The sequence below is a fragment of the Salvelinus fontinalis genome, chromosome 21 (assembly GCF_029448725.1).
Source record: "Salvelinus fontinalis isolate EN_2023a chromosome 21, ASM2944872v1, whole genome shotgun sequence".
Taxonomy (NCBI): Eukaryota; Metazoa; Chordata; class Actinopteri; order Salmoniformes; family Salmonidae; genus Salvelinus; species Salvelinus fontinalis.
Window position 1 is genome coordinate 37,756,144 of NC_074685.1, and position 25,948 is coordinate 37,782,091.

General features: G+C 43.0%; 1 protein-coding gene and 1 non-coding gene across 6 annotated transcripts in view; one reads left to right on the forward strand and one right to left on the reverse strand.

Moving 5' to 3' along the window:
- The window catches only part of LOC129818838 (rab GTPase-activating protein 1), a 139,728-nt gene that overhangs the window by 11,761 nt on the left and 102,019 nt on the right, over positions 1-25,948 (forward strand). The window contains exons 2-12 of one of the 5 annotated variants that reach the window (XM_055875100.1): positions 10,515-10,722; positions 12,687-12,716; positions 13,661-13,937; positions 14,175-14,388; positions 15,527-15,701; positions 19,115-19,272; positions 21,356-21,466; positions 22,022-22,191; positions 22,552-22,721; positions 23,719-23,878; positions 24,854-24,947. In XM_055875100.1, the coding sequence (XP_055731075.1) occupies positions 10,567-10,722; positions 12,687-12,716; positions 13,661-13,937; positions 14,175-14,388; positions 15,527-15,701; positions 19,115-19,272; positions 21,356-21,466; positions 22,022-22,191; positions 22,552-22,721; positions 23,719-23,878; positions 24,854-24,947 (1,715 nt within the window). In that variant the 5' untranslated portion in view covers positions 10,515-10,566. Of the gene's footprint in view, positions 1-10,514; positions 10,723-12,686; positions 12,717-13,660; positions 13,938-14,174; positions 14,389-15,526; positions 15,702-19,114; positions 19,273-21,355; positions 21,467-22,021; positions 22,192-22,551; positions 22,722-23,116; positions 23,140-23,375; positions 23,385-23,718; positions 23,879-24,853; positions 24,948-25,948 lie in introns of those variants that run through there. The other 4 variants (XM_055875101.1, XM_055875103.1, XM_055875105.1 and 1 more) reach the window with 4 other exon arrangements.
- trnaa-cgc (transfer RNA alanine (anticodon CGC)) lies at positions 20,847-20,916 on the reverse strand. The gene has a single exon. It is a non-coding gene; the product is annotated as a tRNA-Ala (tRNA).

Here is a 25,948-nt window from a genome sequence, read left to right on the forward strand (position 1 = left end):
GAATACAGTGGAGGTAAACCTAGGTATTGAGTGATGATGAGAGAGATCTTGTCTCTAGAAACATCATTGAAACCAGGTGATGTCATCGCATATGTGGGTGGTGGAACTGCAGGGTTGGATATGGTATAGAGAGCAGGGCTAGAATCTCTACAGTGAAATAAGCCAATAAACACTAACCAGAACAGCAATGGACAAGGCATATTTACATTAAGGAGAGGCAAGCTTAATCGAGTGATAAATAAGGGTCCAGTGAGTAGAGGTTGGTTGGGGTCGTGGCGATCCAGACAGCTGGCCGGGTATATGGCTATCGGTAGCAGCATAGGATGGAGGTCTGTTTGTAGATACCTCGTGCGTTTCCGTCGGTAGGTTCCGTGTAGTGGGGTTTTGTTCAGATAGCAGCCGATAAGACAGCTAACGATTAGCGGGCCTCAGACGAGCGTTCAGGTAACGCCGGGACGGAGGTGCCGGTTGGATAAATCCCTCGGGCAGATAACGTCGGCAGTCAGTCGTGAAGGCCCGGTGGGGTTCCGTATCTGCAGCAGCAACAAAGAAGCGGGTCCGGATGGTGATGGAACTCCTCAGCTGGCTAGCTCCAGCATGATTTGAGTTAGCTCCGGGGTCGACGTAAGCCAATAGTCACACGGTATGCAGCTAGCTAGCTGCGAAATCAAGGTGCAAAATAGAGGCTGAGGCTGCGGTTGGAATCCGGGGAAACTGAGAGAAAAAAAGTCCCGGAATGCTCCGGTCCGAGTCGCGTTGCACTAAAGTGCCGGTAGATTATCGAGCTAGAGGAATAGCTGATGACCGCAAAACGTGGGCAGCTGAAACACCAACGCTAGCCAGCAAACCGGCTAATTTCGGGGCAGCTACAGATTAGCTTCTGGCTAGCTATCGGAGTAGCTTCTGGATTAGCTTTCAGGCTAGCTTCTGAATTAGCCCCTGGCTATCTTCCACGATGGATTTTCAGATTGAGGTGAATAGTACTTATTGTAATTGGTGAAGCGGGTTGCAGGAAAGCTTTTGCAGGAAAGCTTTTGTAGTTGAGTTCTTGGATAATAAAATAAATAAAAGATATGTGAAGAAAAGGTGTAAATATATATATATACAGGACACGACACGACAACACGGAAAAATACGTCTGAACTGCTAAGCTACCTTGGTAACGGGATATGGCAGTGAATGCACTCAAAGAAAAAGCCCGCAGAGCATTGTATGCAATAAAAAATGATTTTATTCAATATCAACATCCCAATTACAATTTGGACCAAAATATTTGACAGTGTAATCCTACCAATAGCTCTTTACGGAAGTGAGGTTTGGAGGCCACTCAATAAACTGGACTTTAAAATGTGGGACACCCTATACGCAGAATTTTGTGGGAAAATTCTACAAGTCCAGAGAAATACACCAACTAATGCATGTAGGGCAGAATTGGGACGCTTTCCAGTGGTAATGAAAACACAGAAAAGATCATGACATTTTTGGCTACATCTAAATTCAAGTCCAAATTCAAGTCTGCAATTTAAAGCACTTCAAACCCAAGAGCTGAGCGCAGAAACGAGCCCTCTCAGTCAGCTGGTGTTGGACCTAACCAACCAAGCGGACACCAGCACCGCATCAAAAGAAAGAATTTCAATAAACATAATCATGAACCAATCAAAGGACTCATATTTACAACATTGGAAAAAACGAAACAAAATACCAAAGCCGACTAAATTGCTATCTGACCTTTCTGACATTTTGGAGCTGCCTTACTCAAGAAAGTAAAAAAGAGACCATGTTTGTATGTGGCTTTATTTAATCTTTTTATTTATTTATTTATTTAACCAGGTAGGCTAGTTGAGAACAAGTTCTCATTTACAACTGCGACCTGGCCAAGATAAAGCAAAGCAGTGCGACACAGACAACAACACAGAGTTACACATGGAATAAACAAACATACAGTCAATAATACAATGGAGAAAGTCTATATACAGTGTGTGCAAATGAGGTAGGATAAGGGGGGTGAGGCAATAGATAGGCCATTGAAATGGCAGCAGCAGCGGTATGACAACCAGCACATTCATGAGCATGCAGTAGGACTTTCCTCAGTACGAAATCCTCGGCGACCCACTGTGCTGTCAGACTCCGCATGCTCATGGGGCTGATATTGCTGGTCCTATTGTCAGTCGTGAAGCTAATAGCAGTGACGCTATTACTGTGTAACTCCGGTAGGGCAACATCTGAAAAATAGCGCACTTGGTAATGTGTTCCGGTGCTCGACCAGTCGGCAAAAGCCAACATCACCCACGACAGAGAACGGTTGATTGTCACGGGCAATGAATTCCATTATCTTGGCTTTAATGTATTTAACCAACAGCAGACGTTGTGTGCTAGGTTAGGAATGCTGTGTTGCATGTGTAGCGCTACATTTTACGTGGCGTCATTACGTCATGTACCTACGTTCTATAGGGATTCACGTCAGCTTTGACATCGGTTTGGAAACATCAGGGTGTTAAAACTAAACATTGCGATATGTTCACCGATATATTGTGCATCCCTAGTCAAGATTTGAGGGAAAGATGAACGTAGCAAAGTACAGAGAGGTCCTTGATGAAAACCTGATGACATATGTAATGGGGAATAAAAATAAAACTGGCAAACAAATCACACAATGAAACGATGCATGTGCAAGCATTTTGCGGGAGACAGTTGAGCCATTCTGGAGAGAGGCTCGCCTATATCTTCACCACACACCCCTGCCCTTCTTCTCGTCTCAACACTTTAAACTTATACCCAAGACACGTTATCTTCACACGTAATTGAGATGCTTTCATTGACAGCCGCAACACAATAATCAGCTAGGCCTATTGCCACCCGCTCTGCCCAAATTACTTTCTTCTTTTTTTCCCAAGGAGATAATGATCCTCGATTCCTCTGTGGTTAAGTCATGCTTTCTGGGGAAGTATTTTGAATGATTTCATTTAGTTCTGTATAGACAGGAGAAATTAGGATAATTTACCGTAAATGTATTTCCATTCACTTCCCTATTGGACCCATTTCTCGCCTGTTCTATTGGTTTTCATATCAACTTTATTTCGTTTGTCCAGAAGCCAAAGGCACAATCCTAGTCGTATTATCAACCCATCCTATTTTTTTTGGATCTTTAGATTCCCCCTATGTTTCTAACAGAGATGTTAATCTCTGTCACATATGGAACCGCTATCAGGTGCTCTGTTTAGAATGGTGTTTTTCCCTTTTAATTGCATTTTAGCAAATGTTTCAAAATGACGTTTTATTGGCTGCTTCATTACATGAGTTGCATATTCTGCTAAAATGCATTACCATAATCTACATCTTATTTCTGTCATTCTGAGCACAGTGGGTGGACACCCTAATGGGTTATATGCATATGGGTCCGGTAGATTTCTCAATCAAACTGAATCGCAATAGTTTCAAACTAAAATGTATGTTTCCTGTATTGTATTGGAGCCAAGTGCCTTCAGGAAGTATTCACACCCCTTGACTTTTTTCACATTTTGTTGTGTTATAGCCTGAATTTATAATTGGATCAAATTGAGATTCCCCCCCCCCCCCCCCCCCAAAATGTCAAAGTGGGATAATGTTTACAATTGAATAAAAAATGAAAAGCTGAATGTCTTGAGTCAATAAGTATATTAATCCCTTTGTTATGGCAAGCCTAAATAAGTTCAGTAGTAAAAATGTGCTTAACAAGTCACAATCAGTTGCATGGACTCACTCTGTGCTATAATAGTGTTTAACATGATTTTTTAATGACTACCTCATCTCTGTACCCCACACATACAATTATCTGTTAAACTCAATTATTGCACAGTGTATGTGGTCCATGCAAGTCCCTCAGTCAAGCAGTGAATTTCAAACACAGATTCAACCACAAAGACCAGGGAGGTTTTCCAATGCCTCGCTAAGAGGTGGGTGGGCGGGGGGCGGCAGACATTGAATATCCCTTTTGAGCATGGTGAAGTTATTAATTACACTTTGGATGGTGTATCAATGCAACCAGTCACTACAAAGATATGGGCGTCCTTCCTCACTCAGTAGCTGGAGAAGGAAACTGCTCAGAGGCCAATCATGAGGCCAATGGTGACTTTAAAACAGTTACAGAGTGTAATGGCTGTGATAGGAGACAACTGAGGATGGATCAACAACATTGTAGTTATTCCACAATACTAACCTTATTGACAGAGTGAAAAGAAGGAAGCCTGTACAGAATACAAATATTCCAAAACATGGACCCTGTTTGCAACAAGCCACTAAAGTAATACTGCAAAAATTGTGGCAAAGCAATTTACTTTTTATCCTGAATACAAAGTGTTATGTTTGGGGCAAATTCAATACAGAACATTACTGAGTACCACTCTATATTTTCAAGCATAGTAGTGGCTGCATCATGTTATGGGTACGCTTGTAGTCATTAAGGACTAAGGAGATTTTCAGGATAAAAAATAAATGGAATGCTAAACACCGGTAAAATCGTAGAGGAAAACCTGGTTCAGTCTGCTTTCCACCAGACACTGGGAGATGAATTCACATTTCAGCAGGCATAATAACTTAAATCATGGTCAAATCTACACTGGAGTTTCTTACCAAGAAGACAGTGTTCCTGAGTGGCTGAGTTACAGTTTTAACTTAAATCTGCTTGAAAATCTATGCAAGACCTGAAAATGGTTGTCTAGCAGTGATCAACAACCATTTTGACAGATTTCGAAAAGAATAATGGGCAAGTGTTGCACAATCCAGGTGTAGAAAACTCTTAGAGACTTACCCAGAAAGACTCACAGCTGTAATCGCAGCCTAAGGCAATTCTAACGCATTGAGGTTGAATACTTATCTAATCAAGTTATTTTTGTCTTATTTTTCATTTATTTTTTTCGACATTACAGAGTATTTTGTGTAGATTGTTGACAAACAAATTTGATGTTAAAATCCATTTGAATCCCACTTTGTAACACAATTTTTTGGGGAAAAAGTCAAGGAATGTAAATACTTTCTGAAGGCACTGTAACTAGATCCGTATCGAATCGTGTTGAAAGGGAAAGATCCACTGTAAACCTGGAATCGGACGGTATGATGTGTGGTCCTCCCACTACAGCTCGGGAAACCATGCAGTTTATTAGACTCCAGGTGAAATAAGTTACGATGAACTTCACAGGGTGGTGAAAGTGCTCAGTGATGAACTTGGTGCTCCTTTCCAATAAATATTGAGGATCTTATTCTGGTGACTTGATGGTCGATGCTTGACTGCCATTTGGCAAATAAAACCTTTAATAATCTCACACTGTATCTTTGAGCTGTTGTTGGCTAGAGCGCACCTGCTAAAATCAGAGTAGGCACATTTGCTATTTAACGCAACAATTTTTGTGACCTAACTATCGAGTTGAAAATGCGATGGAAACACATTGAACTTTACATTTTTATTCAGTACATGAAAACTGAAGTGAAAAAGTACTTTTTGTGTGCACTACGTCATCACGCACTGATTCCTTTCCCCAACAAGTCCGTTTGGTGGAAACACACCACTGTGGGAAAATATCCATATTTTCATGAAAACCTGTTGTCATTTGGATGGAAACTTAGCTGCTGATAACAAAAAACCCGAAATATATATATTTTTTTACTTTTATTTCATAGTGGCGCAGACAGTCCACATTCTTTGGGGAGAACCCGGCTCTGCTCTCATGTAGCGCCCTATAGAATCCGCGATATGGACGGAATCAAGGAATCCAGACATTAAAATGGAATTCAACAATATTCAAAAATGTATTGAACTTAGTAGGAAATCAACTAAATGTTTTGAACTTATTAGAAAATGTATTATTTGCCCAAGAGTATGATAAGACCGTAACAAAATGCATAAGTATTTTCCTTATAACAGGTGCAGCAAAAGGCTAATGTTACTAGCTCCTAACAATGCAGTAAAATGTCAAACTATTTCAAATATAAGGGGACATTTAAAAAAAAAAATACATGAAATCAAGAACAGCGGATCTGATTAACAATCCAAAGAGTACTGTTGCATTAATCAAATGCAATCTGTACAAACAGTATGTACACGGAGAATTTCCACAAGATCAACTAAGAATGATATGTCTAGCAGTAGATGTTTTAGAGTAAACTGTCAAGAATCCAGTGTATACATTATGGCAGATGGAAAGGCTTTCCCTAAAACTTAAAGGGTATCTACAGACAATTTTTAAAAAAAAATTCTAAACATTTCTCCCAGACCTCAAAAGTGGTCTCCTGATGTGGTTTAAGCATTCTTGGCAATTTAAGAACCTCCAATTTTGTTGTATTTTTCTATAAAAAAAAAGAAGAAGTTTGATTTTGAGAGTGAGCCTAAAAAAACACAGAAAAATCTGAAACAGAGAAACCAAAATAGAGAAAATGGGATTTGGGGAAAAAACGAAACGGAATTAGGCAAACATGTAAATGTATTTTAAAATGCCCTGCAGGCATTTATTAGTAGTCACCCGTTGGATCCAATGAGTTGAATCATGTCCCTCCCTGGAATTTAAACCTAGGTTTTAAGTTAGAGTCAGTATAACAGCAGTATATGGCAGGCAACACAGCTCCCTAGCCTCCATATCCAACCACCCACCCCCAGGTCAGATAGTAATCAGACCCACACGACTACTGCATTTCTTTTGGGTAAAAAGCTCTTTGATCATGTCATCCTTCACAGACACAAAACCTGTCTCACCCTACTCAGCTGTTTCTGGGACAAAAGCTGAAAAATGACACCATGGAGGATGGCATCATCATGGCTTTTCTGTTTCACATAGCCCAGAAGCCCACAGAATTTGAGACTAAATAGGTCCATTTTCTTTCACCCAATGTTCACATTTTGTGTTGATTTTGAATGTGTGAGTCTGCAACTTGCAGAGTGAATGGCCTGAATTGTACTTAAATCAGTTATAGAACCCATTGACCTTTATGGTTGTGAGGTCTGGGGTTCGCTCACCAACCAAGAATTCACCAAATGGGACCAACACCAAATTGAGACACTGCATGCAGAATTCTGCAAACATATCCTCCCTGTACAACGTAAAACACCAAATAATGCATGCAGAGAAGAATTAGGCCGATACCCGCTCGTTATCAAAATCCAGAAAAGAGCTGTTAAATTCTACAACCACCTAAAAGGAAGCGATTCCCAAACCTTCCATAACAAAGCTATCACCAACAGAGAGATTAACCTGGAGAAGAGTCCCCTAAGCAAGCTGATCCTGGGGCTCTGTACACAAACAGACCCCACAGAGCCCCAGGACAGCAACACAATTGGACCCAACCAAATCATGAGAAAACAAAAGATAATTACTTGACACATTGGAAAGAATTTACAAAAAAACAGAGCAAACTAGAATGCTATTTGGCCCTAAACAGAGAGTGCACAGTGGCAGAATACCTGACCACTGTGGTTGAGAGAATGCCAAGAGTGTGCAAAGCTGTCATCAAGGCAAAGGGTGGCTACTTTGAAGAATCTCAAATATAAAATATATTTTGATTTGTTTAACACTTTTTTGTTTACAACATGATTCCATATGTGTTATTTCAAAGTTTTGATGTCTTCTACAATGTAGAAAATACTAAAAATAAAGTAAAACCCTGGAATGAGTACGTTCGTCCAAACCTTTGACTGATACTGTATATATTTTTTATTAGGCTAATGTTTAAATATATTGTTGAACATTTATATCTGTTTATAAAATCTGCTTTATTTTTTGCCTGATTCAGTTTTTTCTGAAATTCATTTTTCTCAGTTATGTTTTTCCAGGTTTCTGTTTTTTCCGTTTCCCCCCCCATTTTTTTTTAGGCCTTTCACTCAAAATCCCAATTTTTCGAGTCCACAGTGCTTCAACCACATCAGGAAACCACTTTTGAGATCTTGGAATTTTTTGGGGTGTAGTTACCCTTTAATTCAAGTGTGCACCAGCAATTGACCATTGTTTGGTTATTGATGTTTCTGTAGCGCTCATGTGATTGCAGTTTGCAAAACAAATGGCCACTGGATTGATGCGAATAATATCATGATATCATTCTGCCAGGCAGTCATCGGCAATTCTTCTGGGGGGAAATCCTTTTTCCCACAAGGCGGATGTCATTACATTAGCTTCATCGCTAATGGCTACACAAAGTTCTAGCGTTCATGTGCTGACAGAGAAGTTAAAGGAAAATACTAATCACTGATTTTGTTCATGTCTCATGATAATCTTCGGGAAATGAATGAATGTTCTAATAAGTTCAATACAATTGTTTTTATATTGTTGAACTCTGTCTTAATGTCTGGATTCCACGATTCAGTTCGCGTTCTCCGCAGTGCGGATTTTATAGGACCCCATTTACGGGCATATCAAAGTTCCAGAGTGGGATCTCTGCTACTTTTTGAGTTATGATCCAATTTGTAAGCACTACCAACTGAGTGAATGTGAAAATGGATTCAAAATGGTTGCTCTCTGCTGGTGATTTGCAGGATGTGCAATGATGCAAGTAAAGTAGGGCTGTGATTGGTTACGTTGCCTACTGTGCCAATTTCTCTGGAAAATTTGTCATAATTTTGAAACAAGCTGAGATCCCACTATGGATCTTTGATATACCCCTAGAGTATATTATGTTCAACAATATATTGAAAAAGTAGCCAAATTAAAAAATATATATTTTCAATATTAGTGTGTATATTTGCCAATATTCAATAATTAATGTATTTATTTTTATTGAAATCAACAGAGCAAGCAGTAAAGCTTCATATAACACCCATTTTTGCTTTGTAGCACCTACAGATGAAACACAATGTAGTCTTAAAGGAGGCCTGGGTACGGCCAAAATGTAATAAATGTGCAAACTTTTATGAATTATTTCTCAATTCTACTTTGATACAAAATGTCAAATATATGTCAACAATCCTTCCTCCAAAATACTATTCTACGGCCAAATCGTGGTATTTTTGTTGTCTTGGTTTCGTGAGTAATCACTCTTGGAGTGTGTGTTGTTGACACACTGTAAAGCACCTAGCCGTTGCCTTTGTGTGAGCGGCTCCCATGTCTGTTCCTCCTATTCCTCCATTGTTGGGAGGGATCCAAAAATAGCCTCCTGTACGGTTCTTGATCCTCTGCCAAAACCTTATGTTGCACTTTTCTTCCTGTTCCACACATTGTCACCTCCCTTCTCGTTCTCCGCTCTGTTTCCCTCTGTTCTCTTCCTGTAAGTGTAGCTAGCTACTGGACTCCGAGGAATCAAAATGGTGGTTTAGTTCCCTGGGGAGCTGGGAAGAGAAACGGACGGGTTTTTCTTCTTAGAAAATTAGACTGTAAATGAGCCCGGTTTTGAACATTATTTGGGGAAATCATTTCCTACTGCTCAGTAAAGTGAAGATTTGTATTGGTTAAACTATATTACAGTCACATAGCCTAGTCGTGCAGCCCGGTTGTGATGGGCGTCAGAGGGATCTTGTGGGATCATGTGAACTGCTCCAGGGGATGCATGACAAGGGTGTAGAGCAGAGCTGTGTTGAGATGGAGACAAACAACAGTCAGTGTGTGTACTGTAGGCCTATAATAGGCTGATTTAGATTACTGTTTGCATATTGCCATGGAGATGATGGAGGCTACTTACTGGAGGTGTATTCTCCATGGAAAACACCAGAGTGATGGGTGGGGATGTTTGTGACAGCTTAACTCCCTCATATCCATCCACACATCCAAAGACTTTGTATTGTATGACATTTGATTTTGGCATTCACCATGGCTTTGCCTTGCATTCTCTTACTTTGCAGATGATACGTTTTAGATTCTCTGTTACTGAAATTAATGAGACACAACTTCCAATGCAGAATATTGATGGGGTTTTCTTATTTTACATCTCTATTCTCACTCTCTTCTATTCCCACTCTATTCTATTCCCATTCTATTCTCACTCTATTCTATTCTCATTCTATTCTCACTCTATTCCCATTCTATTCTCACTTTATTATATTCTCACTCTATTCTATTCTCACTCTATTCTATTCTCACTATTCTATTCTCACTCTATTCTATTCACATTATATTCTCACTCTATTCTTTTTCACTCTATTCTATTCTCACTATTCTATTCACATTCTATTCTCACTCTATTCTATTCTCACTCTATTCTATTCACATTCTATTCTCACTCTATTCTCACTCTATTCTATTCTCACTCTATTCTATTCTCACTCTATTCTATTCTCACTCTATTATATTCCCATTCTATTCTCACTCTATTCTATTCCCACTCTTTTCTATTCTCACTGCTCTCTCAAACTCTTTCCCTGTTTCTCTGTCAACAGAACTAGCTCAGTGTTTCCTCCCTCTGGTGGTTAGTGGTAACTGCACACGCTCAACCTAGCCTCCATGTAGGAGTCCTTGATACTTTCCCAGATAATGCCCCTATCATTTTTCTTGAGACTACTACGTGTTAAATAAAAAATGCTCGGCCTCATTTCATCATGACATTTATTTTTGTTTTTCCTTTTCTAGGTGATTTTACTCATTCCCCCTCCATTCATGAGCCTGGCTTGGTTTAGCTGTCATGGATGACAAGGCCTCGGTGGGGAAAATTAGCGTGTCGTCCGACTCAGTGTCCACCCTGAACAGTGAGGACTTTGTGCTGGTGTCGCGGCTGGGGGACGACACCCCAGGCTCCTCCACTAATAACGGTAGCGATGACGAAAAGACAGGACTGAAGGTAAGAAGAAATAAAGAGTGCCTGGCTGAGTGAACAGAACTCTGACATCTTGGGGAGTTCCCAATTCACTCTCTCCCTTCCCCTTCACCATTGGCCCTAAGCCCCTAACCATATGATGTTTGCACTGCAGATCTAAATTGCTTGGGTAGGTTTAAGGTTGTAAGCAATGTTGTGATGGAAGTACCTTCCACCATATTGCTTAGGCTGGTCCTACCCCTTGCAGATTGGCAAAGTGCAAACAAAGAAAGGGTTAACGCCAAGGGGACGGAATAGGGAGCGAATTGGGACAGGTGTGTGAAACTCTTGATTTCTTCATCGTCAACTCACTTGAATACCACGGCCTCAGTCAGTGGGTCATTGGAAGGTAACCGCATCGGTGGAGAATCATCACACTAGCAGCAGACACGTCTGCCTTCTCTCACCACTGATGTTAAATGACCAGGGAATCAACCTCGTGTCATCGCCCTGTTTGACTAAAGCTCTCATCCCCCTTCCAAGGCAAATCACTCACATACTGCAACTAATCATCTTGACTAAGAAACCCATTCCATGCATTGTTCATTTTTAACGTATCCATTACCAACTGCTAGGCTACCTCCTCTGTTATTTGAAGATTTGCCCTCCCATTTGTCTGTTGTGGGTATACTGTTCATGTGGGTCTGTGTACCATGAGCAACTGTCTAAGGGACAACTAGCTCCCATATTCACCAGCCTATATTCACAGTGTCCATACAGCGCTGTCTCTCCATGAAGAGGAAGCCAATAATGTACTACTGTAAATAATCACGAATATGCTGTAGCCTGTCTGGAGGATTGAGCTTTGTTTAAACCAGTCATCCTGTGTCTCTCATATGGGGTCAGGTTACACGGGCAGACTGTCAGGCTCTCACTCCTCTCCTCTATCTGGGCCATTCACTAGTGATGGGGGGGGATCGATACGGTTACATATCAGGATATTACTTTTGACGATGTATCGTTTTGACAATATTGCAGTATTATTTTTGCGCTAGTTGACTGTACTTGCACCCGTATTTTTTACTTCATAGCTTGTTCTCATCTTTTTAACTAGGGAGACAATTTGTTTTCAGCAGTTTTATTTCCATGACTGATCAGAACTCGTTTTCTCTTGACTCTCTCTTGTGTCTCTGCCGTACATATTGGTGAGCAATATGTTTGGAACATCGAATCGCACTGAAATCATATTATCGAATCGCAATACATATAGAATTGTGGGAATCGCAACACACATCGTATCGACACCTAAGTATCGTGATAATATCGTAGAGTGAGGTCCCTGGCAATTCCCAGCCCTACCATTCACCCTGTGGTGCTCAGCTGCCTGCGGGCTGGGTGGGTGGGGGAATTATTGTCCATTAAGTATTTCATCTCCCCCATCTCTCTGTCTCTCTTTTTCTCAATTTTTTCCCTCCCCCCCTCTTTTCATCTCTCTCCATGCTAACAAACACTCTTGCTGTACAGGTTATTAGACTGTAGATTGTATGTTCCTTCAGTCTCAAGTCATTCTGTCACTCTTCTGTGTATTTGTCTGCTAATGTGAAAATTAAACCTGAAAAAAAAAAAACAAGATATATAATAATATGTTAGTTTACCCATCAATGTTGTACTTTATTTGGTGCCTCTGGACATAGACCCACCCACACTGTACTTCCTTCTGCTGAGGTAGTGCTCAAAAGAGACCAGCAGGTGGTGATAGTGGACTGCTGAAATGACTTTACCCAACAAGTTAAGCCACTGAATTGCCTTTAGTTGAGGTAGAAGACGATATTTAGACTAGCCTAACAGAAAACTGTACAAATCACCCCCATATACATGAACAACCGTAATTAGAATTGATTAGAAAACGAAATGACTTTCTTGGCTATTCATACTTCTCCCCAAGCCCACACAAGGTAGTTGAAGAGGGGAGTAGCACAGCGTGTCTAAATGTGTTGTTTATTACGCAGGTGATTTCTGAGGAAGGGATCAGCTTTAAGGTCAGTTTCTATCTCTCTCTCTGTCTCTCTGTCTCTCTCTCTCTCTCTCTCTCTCTCATCCTCTCCCTATCTGTGCTGTGATTCTGTGGTGACACTGTATCTGTTCTGTGGTGGTCTTACGTGTTTCCAATTGGCCGTTGAATGATTTGATGCCCACCTAGCTTGTCGTCGCTAGCTCAGGTGACGTAGCTAGCTCAGTTCTTGTCCTAGTTCTGTTTTCGAGGCTTTACGGCCAGACTCCCAGTCTGCCACCCACCCACCCCTCCTCAGCTCAATACGCCCCTTGTTTGCCACTGTATGTTGTGGTGTAGTGTTAGGCTACTGCTGGAGGCTGAGGAACAGTGCTTTGCAGTCTTCACTAGTTTGCTTTTGCAGTTTATTGCCTCCCCCTGTATGGTCCGCCTTTGCTTAGCATCTGTCAGCTCAATGACCTTGGCGCCTGTAGTGAGTATGTGCTTTCTCTTCGATAGATAGGCTACAATTTGTAAGCAAACAGACCAGTGGTTGGTTTCTAGACACTTGTTAACCCTCCTGTGGTGATCTAATTCATTCACAATGGTAAATTCACATACTAATCTAGTCACTCAGTACTTCAAGTGCTATCTCCGCTGAAGACGTCACTTTTTCCCTCTCAATTCCCTTGTCAATCACTTGGAGAGAATCTCAAGATCAGTATAACATTTTCAACCTAGCCAGTCCCATAGTTGGCGAGGAAAAAGTTACTGAGGTTGATTGACGAACTGTTTCTTAGGTAGCCTGAATAATGAACCTTGTATTTTGACCGTATGCTCGTCTGTGTGTGTGTGTGGGCTTTGGGATTCCGTGTGTGTCTGTGTGTGAATGCCTGTGTGTGTGTCCATGTGCTTGTCCGACCGTCGGGGTGTGTGTGTGTGTGTATGTGCCTATCCATCCGTCCGTGTGTCTGTGCGTGCGTGTGACAACAGATTGTGGGGAACGGCAGTGAGCAGCAGTTGCAGAAGGAGCTGGAGGATGTTCTGATGGACCCCTCTGTAGCTGAGCAGGCGCTGGGTGGTGGCGTCCCCAGTGGTGGCGGCGTGGACCAAGCAGGCAGGGTAGACCATGTTTTGTCCCCCGCCATGGCGTCACCACCCGAGCCACAACCGTGCCCTGACCCCCTCAGCACCCCGCCCAAAGTTGAGATGGTGCTACCCGTCCAGTCTGCAGCGCAGGAGAGTGAGCTGAATGAACGATCTTACCGCGGTGAGTCAAAGCAAGAATACCAAATAACTTCTAGACCCTACACCCTAGGAACTTCTCTTGATCTGAAAGGATTGGGTAGATGTAAGAACTATGGTTGTAGCTTAATCTTGTCTTCTGATTGGCTGAGCAGAAATATCACTTCCGTATATCCAATGTCCTATGGGGTAGGGGCTACGCTTTGATCTGCTGTCTCTCCCCCTCACTAGACCCTCTGTGTATGACCTTTGACATCCACAGGGGATGAATCGTCATCGGACTGCAGCCCCAGTACGCCCATCCCAGACGAGGACAGTGTGGTCTTCAATAAGCTGACCTACCTGGGCTGTGCCTCGGTCAACGCTCCCCGCAGTGAGGTGGAAGCGCTCCGTATGATGACCATCCTCAGAGGGCAGTGCCAGCTACCCCTGGACGTCACCCTGTCTGTGCCTGGCGTCTCAGAGGGCACGGTCAGGTCAGGACTGCTTAACAAACAAACAAACTGACAAACCAACCCCAGAGATTTGTGTGCGTGTTTGTGGCTCATAAAGCTCCTGAGTAGTTATTCTGATTCCCATGTGAAATAGCATTGTGAGTGACTAAAATGTCACCCATATTGTCACCCATTTTTTGGGGGGTGGGGGGGATTTTAAATGAAAAATAAATTTTTCTCTCGCAACCAGGAAGTTTGAGAATACAGGCTGAGTGGCCGGGGAGCTTATATTCATGAGCTCGTCTTGACTGACAGCTCTTTGAAACGCCCATGTCAAGAAACCTGATTGTAGTAAGCAGTGTTGCAGTAAAATCTTATCAAGCTCATTTGGTGATACACAAAGCAACTCCAAGGACATTGAAATTGCATCAGTGATGTACAAAACAATCTCCCGTTTGCCATGTCTGTTGTGATGCAGTTCACAGCAGCACTGACGGATTTGTTGTCATGACATCTGCGTCAGAGTTTTAAACGACCCTTCCCCACCCCCTCCTTTTGTTCCATGCCGGCCGAAAGACCTGGCTAGCCGGTAACTAGCTAACACCAGACACAGATGAAAGGGGAGACATAGAAGTGTCTTTTCCATAGATACATAGTGTGAACTCGCTGACACCCTACAGTAAAATGTTGGCGCTAGTAGGTTAGCTATCTAGCTATATAAACCATTCCCCTCTGCCAACACACCTTCTCCGATGTTGGTTACAAGGCGGTACTTATTTTCAATTAGGTAAGAGAATATCATGTTACCATTTGGGTGTTCAAATGAGATGGGGATGTCACCCTATCCCCTTAATAATCCCGCCTCCTGAATCCACGTGTTTGGCATGGGGTAGGGGACCAGTAACTTTATGATCAAACTTGTAGAAGCAACAGTAATTTTTTTCATACTGTGGTCATCATACTTTGATCTGATTTCATCCAAATATCATCCAATTTCACGAAAAACATGATTTTGACTGTTCATTACCTTTTTAAACAAACAAACAAACACAGACTAAAGAGTGCGAGTGCTTTTGTGAGATGCGCTGTTTGAATACCTCCATTTTCCTCTATTCTTACCTTGCGTATCGTTTTCTTTGCTACCCTTTAACCATAATATGACCTGACTCTTTTTCTGCAGGTTGCTGGAACCCCAGACAAGCACAGAGATAGCCAGCTACCCCATCTACAAGATCCTGTTCTGTGTGCGGGGTCACGACAGCACGCCGGAGAGTGACTGCTTCGCCTTCACAGAGAGCCATTACAACGCAGAGATCTTCCGTATCCATGTCTTCCGCTGTGAGATCCAAGAGGCGGTGAGGTCACGCGCACACACACGCACACACACACACGCACACACACACACACACACACACACACACACACACACACACACACACACACACACACACACACACACACACACACACACACACACACTCCTTCAATTCCTTTTGTTTAGCTCCGTGCTGCCTGGGTCTTCAATCACCGCACCACAGTTCCATCCACATTTGACAGCAGTGCAGATGGCGAGAGCCCGCTCTCCTACCGTTTATCACACAGTACCAGAGCCTCCCTCATACTCTGACAGCACAGCAGAACTCTTCCGCGCTGCCCACACACAATGCCCAAACATTCATGTTGAGGTGAAATATCTCTCCCTGTGTGAGCTGTTTACCTCGCTTCCCTGGCCCCTCTGGGCTGCACTCTCTGTACAGACACTGATGTACCCAATGCCCATGTGTTTATATCTCATGTCTAGCCTGCAGTTAGTCAGGAAGCCTTAGCCTGCTGTTCTGCTGTACTCCTGTACTCTGCTCTGCCTGAACTGGCTCGGCCTATATAATAGTGTATAACAAGAGTTTGCATTCCAAATGGCACCCTATTAAAAGTAGGGCACTATATGGAATAGGGTGCTGTTTGGGACATAGCCAGACAGAGAGCTGGTCTTCCTTACTCTCCTTAGTCTCCCTCAGTGTGCAGTGACCTGATTTTCCCTTTTCCTTTCTTGGAGAAAGATGTCTCTTGCAATCTTCCAGACAGCCCAGAACACAGACCACCCCACGTCTGCCTGGTGGCTGGACCTCCTCCCTCCCCTGACACACACACAAGCGCACGCACACGCGTGCACACACGGCTCTAAAGGAACATTTTTCCTTGGTACCGCTCCCAACTTTAGGAGCACCACATGAGATTTTGAAAACACAATTGTTTTTATTGTTTGAGTTACAGCCTGTATTGACTACTTTTGAAGCTCGTGTTCTGTGTCTAGAAACGAATATGTGACGATGTAAAGACATTCGTTTATTATAAAAGTTAGCTGTCATTGGAATTACTAAGTCATTTGTGGAATAGGTTTCTGCATTGTTTAAAAGCACTATTTCCTCTTTAAAAACGTCAGGTTTGGGATGATGACATGCACGAGGTCTGTCATTCTATTGCAACCAATAGAATGTTAGGTATATGGGGGATACAACCATCCCAGCTCTGCAGATTTTGCTGCGAAGAGACCGAATCATTCGCTCACTTGTATGTAGCTTGTTTTTGGTCGCAGGTTCAGAAATGACTGAAAAATCATAACATTTACTTAAAGCTATCTTTGCAAATAGCACTGCTTGGGTGACTTGAAAAACCATGATCAGTCGATCAATAATATAGTAGTATTTTTAGAAAAGGTGTTCATCTTTCATTTAGGATCTGTGGAAACTATGAGAGTAGGAAGTTCTAGAACGTTTGTGAAACCGCACAGTTTAAAAATATATGGCAAGTAGAAGTCGAAGCTGGATGGTTTTTAGAGATGGATGGGAGAGGTTGAGTACAGCTGAAGGGTAAAAGAAAAAGAGAACTAATGTAAAATTGTAGTATGTATAGGTATTATTGTCCATTATTTTACTCCAATGAGGAGAGGTAGGGTTTGGGTAAAATAATGAAGTGAAAACATATACAGTACAAGTCAAAAGGCAGTACCAGAATAATACATTGTAGTACATTGTAGAATAATAGTGAAGACATCAAAACTATGAAATAACTCAAATGGAATCATGTAGTAACCAAAAAATTGTTAAACAAATCAACATATATTTTAGATTCTTCAAAGTAGCCACCCTTTGCCTTGATGACACCTTTGCACTCTTGGCATCCTCTCAACCAGCTTCACCTGGAATGCTTTTCCAGCAGTCTTGAAGGAGTTCCCACACATGCTGAGCACTTGTTGGCTGCTTTTCTTTCACTCTGCGGTCTAACTCATCCCAAACCATCTCAATTGGGTTGAGGTCAGGTGATTGTGGAGGCCAGGTCATCTGATGTAGCACTCCATCACTCTCCTTCTTGGTCAAATTGACCTTACACAGCCTGGAGGTGTGTTGGATCATTGTCCTGTTGAAAAACAAATGATAGTCCCACTAAGCGCAAACCAGATGGGATGGCGTATCACTGCAGAATGCTGTGGTAGTCATGCTGGTTAAGTGTGTCTTGAATTCTAAATAAATCACTGACACCACCTCCTCCTTGCTTCACAGTGGGAACCACACACGCTGAGATCATCCGTTCACCTATTCCGCGTCTCACAAAGACACGGCGGTTGGAACCAACAATCTCAAGTTTGACCAAAGGACAGATTTCCACCGGTATAATGTCCATTGCTTCCTTTCCTGTGGCGGTCCTCGCCAGTTTCATCATAGCGCTTGATGGTTTTTGCGACTGCACTTGAAGAAACCTTTAAAGTTATTGAAATGTTTCCGCATTGACTGACTTTCAGTGACTTTTTAAGAAGGAGAGAAATTCCACAAATGAACTTTGAACAAGGCACACCTGTTAATTGAAATGCATTCCAGGTGACTACCTCATGAAGCTGGTTGAGAGAATGCCAATTGTGTGCAAAGCTGTCAAGGCAAAGGGTGGCTATTTTGAAGAATCTCAAATATGAAATATATTTTGATTTGTTTAACACTTTTTTGGTTACAACATGATTCCATATGTGTTATTTCATAATTTTGATGTCTTCACTATTATTCTACAATGTAGAAAATAGTCAAAATTAAGAAAAACCCTTGAATGAGTAGGTGTTCTAAAACTTTTGACCGTGTGTGTGTATATATACACAACATTACAACAATTATGATCTGGGAGATTTATTTCCCATGCGCACTCTGCTCCCAAAATAGAACTCCTGGTCGCACAGCAAAATATTTATTCACCCTTTATAGCCCTCCACACACACCCCACTGTGACGTGGCTCTCCGTAAGGGACACAGGGGTTTGTGTGTGACACACTGCGGCCTCCTAGAAGTGTGTGTGTGCGCGCGTACGCGCTTGTGTGTGTGACACTGCGATCTCCTAGAAGTGTTTTCAGTCTGGAGATGATGCGTATTCTAAGTAGAGAAGCCAAACTGTGTGGATGCAGATGACTCAACCAGTGTAACAGTCATTCATTTTATCTACAGTGCAGTGATGCGCTAAGGCTTAGGGGATCACCTAACGAAAGAGAGAGAGAGAATTCAGCTCAGCTCACACGCTGTAAACAGAGCCCTATCTAGAATTATACTGTATCATGTCGCCCAATAACTGAAAAGATTTCTAGGACTCCAGTGCTGCGAGTATGTGTATGTCACTGATTTTCAATCCCTTGGTGTGTGTGTGTGTTTACACTGATCTTCAAACCATGTGTGTGTCTCTACGTGTGTGCATGCTCTTGTTTATGCTCTGGTGTGTGTGTGTTTAAACGCCACAGGTCAGCAGGATACTGTACAGCTTCGCCACGGCCTTTCGGCGGTCCGCCAAGAAGACGCTCCTCTCGGGCTTGGCTCCGCCCCTGACGCCAGACAGCGACGTCTTCACCTTCACCGTCAGTCTGGAGATCAAGGAGGATGATGGGAAAGGGACCTTTAGGTACGGCGCATTGCAAACACGTGATTCACGTTGTCGAGTTGTACACAACAGCCATCTCTCCTCCATCTCTAGGTGTGGTGCATTAGGGGTCCGTCATGAACTGCAGGGTATATTATAACCATGTTAGAACATCAATGTTATCAAACTGTACACCGGAGCTATCATCAACATCGGCATCGTCTATTTGTTGCACGTTTATATATGGTACATTACAGCCTTGTTCGGACATGCTTTCTCTACTGTGTGTTTAATAATGTCCTCTCTCTAAATTTGTTATATATTCAGAGGATCTCTTTACCGCTCTCAAGGTATAGTACATGTTCGAACATCACCCGGCCTCATCCTCAAGTCTATTTGTTGCCTATTTGAAAGGTCTCTTTTCCCCTCTCAAAACACACATGAACTGAATTCGCTCTACTTCAGTCTATGGCATTCAATCTCACTCTCAGAAAGAATGATGCCCCTTCAGTGCAGAAGGAAATAGCAAAAATAGCTACAGGTGTCTTTATTTTTTTTAGCATTTATTTGAATTGTAGACACGTGCTTCCTCTAATTTATCATCCTGAGCAGCAGAACAGCCTCTTCTCGTCCTCCACAGAAGCTTTTTCACAAGCGGACCTCCACTGGCCCGGGCCGACGCCGACAAAAACAGACACGTCCTCCTAGGAATCCATCACGGTGCCCGGAGATTAGACAGCCCTTTTTCTGCTCACAGAGAGGACGTTGGGCTCCTCAGATTAGTCACTGACTCTCACATAGGGTGACTCTGGGCGTGTCCGCATGGAAACCAAGCGAGCGGTCATGCGCTTCAGCAGAGGCAGAGAGGACCCGTTATCATCAGCTTTGTGTTTGCGTTTTATTTTAGATGAGAGAGAACTTTAGTGTCTCACTCATGGCTGTTCCTCTAAGGCTTCGTCTCAACTGCTTCAACATCTGTCCGGTTCTTGTGTCCTCCCCTTCACGTGCAGTTACTGGAAAAGACGTAACAGGTGAAAACAATATGGTGGAAGCTCATTAGTTCTTTCTGATCCGAGTGATTTAAGGAGAGGAGGCAAGGAAAGAACAGATCCTCAGACTTTAATAGGGATGGTTTCCAATTCCCACCAAACAAGTCACTTCCCGTGGCTCTCAAATGGCCAAATACTACACTCGTTGTTTAAAAAACATAAAAAGCCATTGCTTATTTTTAGATGGGCATATCTCCTCCTCATTAAGCCACGGGCTGCTTATTTATGGAACGTTGAGATCTAAGCGCAGCATTCACACGCTAGTAGGTCCTAATAGGCAAGTCATTTGGATGTTTTCTCCAGGAATTCCAGAGCAGATTGATAGAATCTACAGTACACAGCAAATATTGTAAAGATAAGAGTAGTGTCGTGTTTGCGAAGTCTTGAAAATGTCATTTTTTAGGAACTTGGACCGTCATACTGCTCAGTCTCCATCCCCTTATATGGTGTTTATTACCTCATTTCGGGTTTCTTTTTAAATTATATATATATCATTTTTTCATTTAGTAGCCGTTTTTATCCAGAGTGCCTAAAGCATGCATTTCATACTTTTTTCTCTCTCCATACTGGTCCCCCGTGGGAATCGAACCCACAACCCTGGCATTGCGAGTGCCATGCTCTACCAACTGAGCCACACGGGAAGAGTGGCTCTTAAGCCGCATGCCACAGTTTTTATTGAGCATTTATTTTATGATCTCAGTAGCTCATAACTCCAGTGTGGTGTATGTAACAGCATGCTCGAAGAGCCTTGAGTGTATGCTATGTATAAATTATTTGTGAAATATTTTTGGGAGGAGGAGTTGCGTTTGGCGAAAAAAAGAGTATGCTTTGATCAGGTTGACTGACATTCGAAACGTTACTATTCAAAACAGAAAAATTCCCAGTGCTCGCATCATCCCATTAGATCAATGAACTGCGTAAACAAATGCAAAGAGTGGTTTATTATCTCCATCGATATGGTATTACTGTATAAGTTCTCAGGGCAAGCGGTCTCCCGAGCCACTCTTTCACATTGACTGAAATCCCAGCCAAAGAATTTTAGAGTAAGAGCTTTTTCTCTGTTTCTATTCTTCCAGTGCTGTGGCGAAAGACAAAGACAAGAACAGCTTCAAGCTGCGTCCGGGAATGGACAAGAAGATCGTCATCTACGTTCAACAGACGTCTAATAAGGAGCTGGCCATAGAGAGGTAACGTGCACGCACGCAAACACACACACACACGGGTAGAGAGGCTGCGCAGACGTGACACAGTGTACGGTGCACAGAATGTATCTAACTGGGACCCTTAGTCCCACCACCACGGAGACTTCTCAGTCAGGATGTCTCTCAACTATTCATAACAAGCTGTAATTCAGTTCTAATTGATAAACAACCACTGTTTAATGTCTGTCTGTTTCCGAGCTTAAGTGTCCCGGTCGGGCCATGAGAACGAGATGGATGTTTCTGTTCTGAGCCTGCTAATTCTCTACGGTTAATAATGTTGTTTTGACTTGCCGTCACCTTCACTTGAACCTCAGTTCCATTGCTTTTTGTTATTTTACTATTCCTGTACTGGGCCCGGATTGGAGAGTTTTGTTATTCCATGTCAAGGATATACCTAGCCTGATACTTTGGGGGGGGGGTGTCTTGTCTGATGCCTTCCACCTGGTTCTACTCTTATGACTTGTGTCTTTGTGTGTCTGTGAACGCCTGCTCGGTGTATGTGTTTTTTGGTGTGTGTGTGTGTGTGTGTGTGTGTTCCAGGTGCTTCGGCCTCCTGCTGAGTCCAGGAAAGAACGTGAAGAACAGTGACATGCACCTGCTTGACCTGGAGTCGATGGGGAAGTCCTCCGATGGGAAGTCCTACATCATCACAGGGAGCTGGAATCCCAACACACCTCAGTTCCAGGCTGTTAACGAGGAGACACCCAAAGGTACAGCAGGCCAGACGGCCAACACGCAATGATATCTCCACATGTTGTTATGTAGTGCCACGTTAACATGGTATTCTTCCTGCCTGCCTATGATCAGGACTCTAAGGATGATGCCCCCAGATGGTTCATAGTCCGTGGCTGTCTGGCTGATGTCATTTACATAGCTAATCACTGTTCCTGTTGCAAATTCATATCTATGACCACAGCAACTGTATAAGGGTTATATTGAGGATGTTTGTGTTCCAGATTAAGTTATTGTACAGGTCCACAACTTTAACGTTTAAATTGAATGTTGTGTCAATTTACATGACCACAGCTATAACGGTTATATTAATGGCGTTTATGGGTCATGTCCAACAGATAAGTTCATGTACATGACGACGGCGGTAGACCTGGTGATCACTGAGGTGGAGGAGCCTGTTCGTTTCCTTCTGGAGACCAGGGTCAGAGTCTGCTCTCCTAACGAGAGGCTATTCTGGCCCTTCAGCAAACGCAACTACACTGAGACCTACTACCTGAAACTCAGACAGGTGAGACAGACATTCTACTTGAAACTCAGACAGGTGAGAGCGTCTAGCTGCAACTCAGACAGGTGAGACCTAGCTTCAACTCAGGCAGGTGAGACAGACCTTCTAGCTGCAACTCAGACAGGTGAGACAGACCTTCTAGCTGCAACTCAGACAGGTGAGACAGACCTTCTAGCTGCAACTCAGACAGGTGAGACAGACCTTCTAGCTGCAACTCAGACAGGTGAGACAGACCTTCTAGCTGCAACTCAGACAGGTGAGACAGACCTTCTAGCTGCAACTCAGACAGGTGAGACAGACCTTCTAGCTGCAACTCAGACAGGTGAGACAGACCTTCTAGCTGCAACTCAGACAGGTGAGACAGACCTTCTAGCTGCAACTCAGACAGGTGAGACAGCCATTCTACCTGAAACTCAGACAGGTGAGACCTAGCTGAAACTCAGACAGGTGAGACAGACCTTCTAGCTGAAACTCAGACAGGTGAGACAGACCTTCTAGCTGCAACTCAGACAGGTGAGACAGACCTTCTAGCTGAAGCTCAGACAGGTGAGACCTTCTAGCTGAAACTCAGACAGGTGAGACCTTCTAGCTGAAACTCAGACAGGTGAGACAGACCTTCTAGCTGAAGCTCAGACAGGTGAGACCTTCTAGCTGAAACTCAGACAGGTGAGACAGACACCATGGAAGACCAAACAGTTAAACATTATGGGCATCTCCCGGTTTCCCTGAAAATCTCAATGGAGAACCAACACTGAACATACTTTTTAGTCTAGACTTAATTTGTGTTAACCCAACATGAATTGTGAGAGGGCTCTTTTTTTAGTTTCTTTAACAATGTAACTGCTAGTCAATGTGGTCACCTATTGTCTTGACCCTGGATGTAACACCATTCCTTTCCTCCCTTCCCAGATGTAGCGTAACAGTATCAACGACACGAATCCAATGCTTTTTGATCCATGACAGGAAGTGTGTATGTGACTCTATACCCTGCTTCCTCCAGATGGAGCGTAAGAGTAACAACGATACCCTGTATGAGGTGCTGAGCCTGGAGAGTGAGTCAGAGAGGGAGAGGAAGAAAACGACAGCCAGCCCCAACATCCTGCAGTCTTCCTCCCACGGCTCCATGGTGCCATCGCCTCCCGAGGATGATGAGGAGGAAGGTGACTGTCTGAGCAACCCACATTTTACATTGTATTTAACCGTAATTTAACCAGGAAGTCCGATTGAGGTCAGAAGAGCTCTCTTCCCCTGCATTTACATTTGAGTCATTTAGTAGACACTCTTATTAATCAGAGTGACTTACTAAAGTAGGTAAAACAACCACATATCACAATAATTGCAAGTGTATCCTTAGAAATGCTGCTATCTGCTAAATCTGTGGTAGTAAGAATAAAGGATAGTCCTTGTTGCCCTCCTGTCTCTATAGTTCCATCCCAAATGAACCCCTAGCCTCTACCCCTGGTCTATGTACTGTTCATTTCCCCTATCCCCTAGGCACTTGTTGACTTCTGATAGGATTAGACAGGTGTATGCAGTAAGGCAGAAATTCCGCCTATCCAATCCTCTCAAATCCACACAACTGAACCCCCCCCCCCCCCCCCCCCCAAAAAATACAGATTACCATTTTTTTGGTAACAAAACTTTTTTTGCTACAATGTACTGAACACGATATGGTCTGTTTGGGATTGGGTAGTACTCTCTCCCTGTCTGTTTGTGCCTTATTCCTCTCCCTGTACAGTATGTATTATGCCATTCTTGATGTGTGATAGCTTGGTCTATTTGTCTGTCTCAATGTCAGTACCCCCCCCCCCCCCCCCACCCCACTGTGTTTGTCTCCTGTCTAGCCAGCCTGTTATGTGCCATAGTTTAGTCTCTCGGCATGGCTGATTGTGTGTTTACCAGTCTAGTAAGTCACTATACATACAGTATGTTTATGTACTCTAGCCCAGGTCAACTACTTTGATATGTCAACCCTTCAAGTCTCTGGGTGCATCCCAAATGCCACCCTATTCCCTATAAAGTGCACTATGTTTGACCACAGCCCCGATCTGAAGTAGTGCACTGTCCCGGGAACAGGGCTCATGTTTATTTTTGCAAGGTGGACAATAAAGTGGTTTTAAATTCTCTTCTGTCAGACAATGACGAGCCGTTGCTGAGTGGCTCAGGAGACGTGTCAAAGGAGTGTGCTGAGAAGATCCTGGAGACCTGGGGAGACCTGCTGTCCAAATGGTGAGTCAGGGAGGAGATCGCATCTCACTAATCATACTTTACTCTGCTCCCCCTCAACCTTACATACCCACTTTACTGCAGATTGATCAGTTTGTGTCAGGAATATCATAGCTTGCCTTCGTGTAAATCATCCAATGTATTTTGTACTTCTCATCTTAATTTAGCTCCACATTCAGTGGTGTTATAGAAAATGAAAACCAAAAACAAACAAAGGTCAAAGATGAGGTGATTTTGAACTTTATTTTACCTTACAAGACCTTACCACCAGCGGTACCATTCTGGCACCACCAGGCAGCAGGCTCTTTGCTCAGTGAACGATCTGTACTGAGAAAGCAGCTACCACTGAGCTGCCATTTACTTAGTGTGCCTGAAGATGCCGGTGAGCTTTTAGAGCTGAGCTCCCTGCCTGGCCGGCCCGGCTGCCAGGAGAAAGATTGATGTGGTGGTGGGCTTTTGATTTTCCTGTTGATCAGTCAGCGTAGGCATGGAGGGAGGCATGTCAGGGAGAGAGATGAGGGGACTTACTGCTGGCACAGTGATAGCATGGCCCTCTAGCTGAGTTACAACCCAAATTACGGCTTTCTTTACAATGTTCCTTGTAGGTCAGGAGTCTTTTATAATGTACCGTGGTCTGATTCTTCATAATCTTTCTTTGACAGAAACACTTTGTGGGAAATTCACATTTATCTCTGGTAATCACGATGATAAGGAAAGCAAACTAACACCTAGTGCTTGTAAAATATAGACTTATCCTTCATACATACGGAGTTCCTATAGCTTATACTAAGAATGGACACACGCACACCCACACACACGCACTCAAATCCACACACACTCATATCCACACACACACACACACACACACACACACACACACACACACACACACACACACACACACACACACACACACACACACACACACACACACTCCTAATTTGAAAACGCATTCATGGGTGGTGGGAAATGATGTAGATATTTTAATCTCTGGAAGTGGCAAG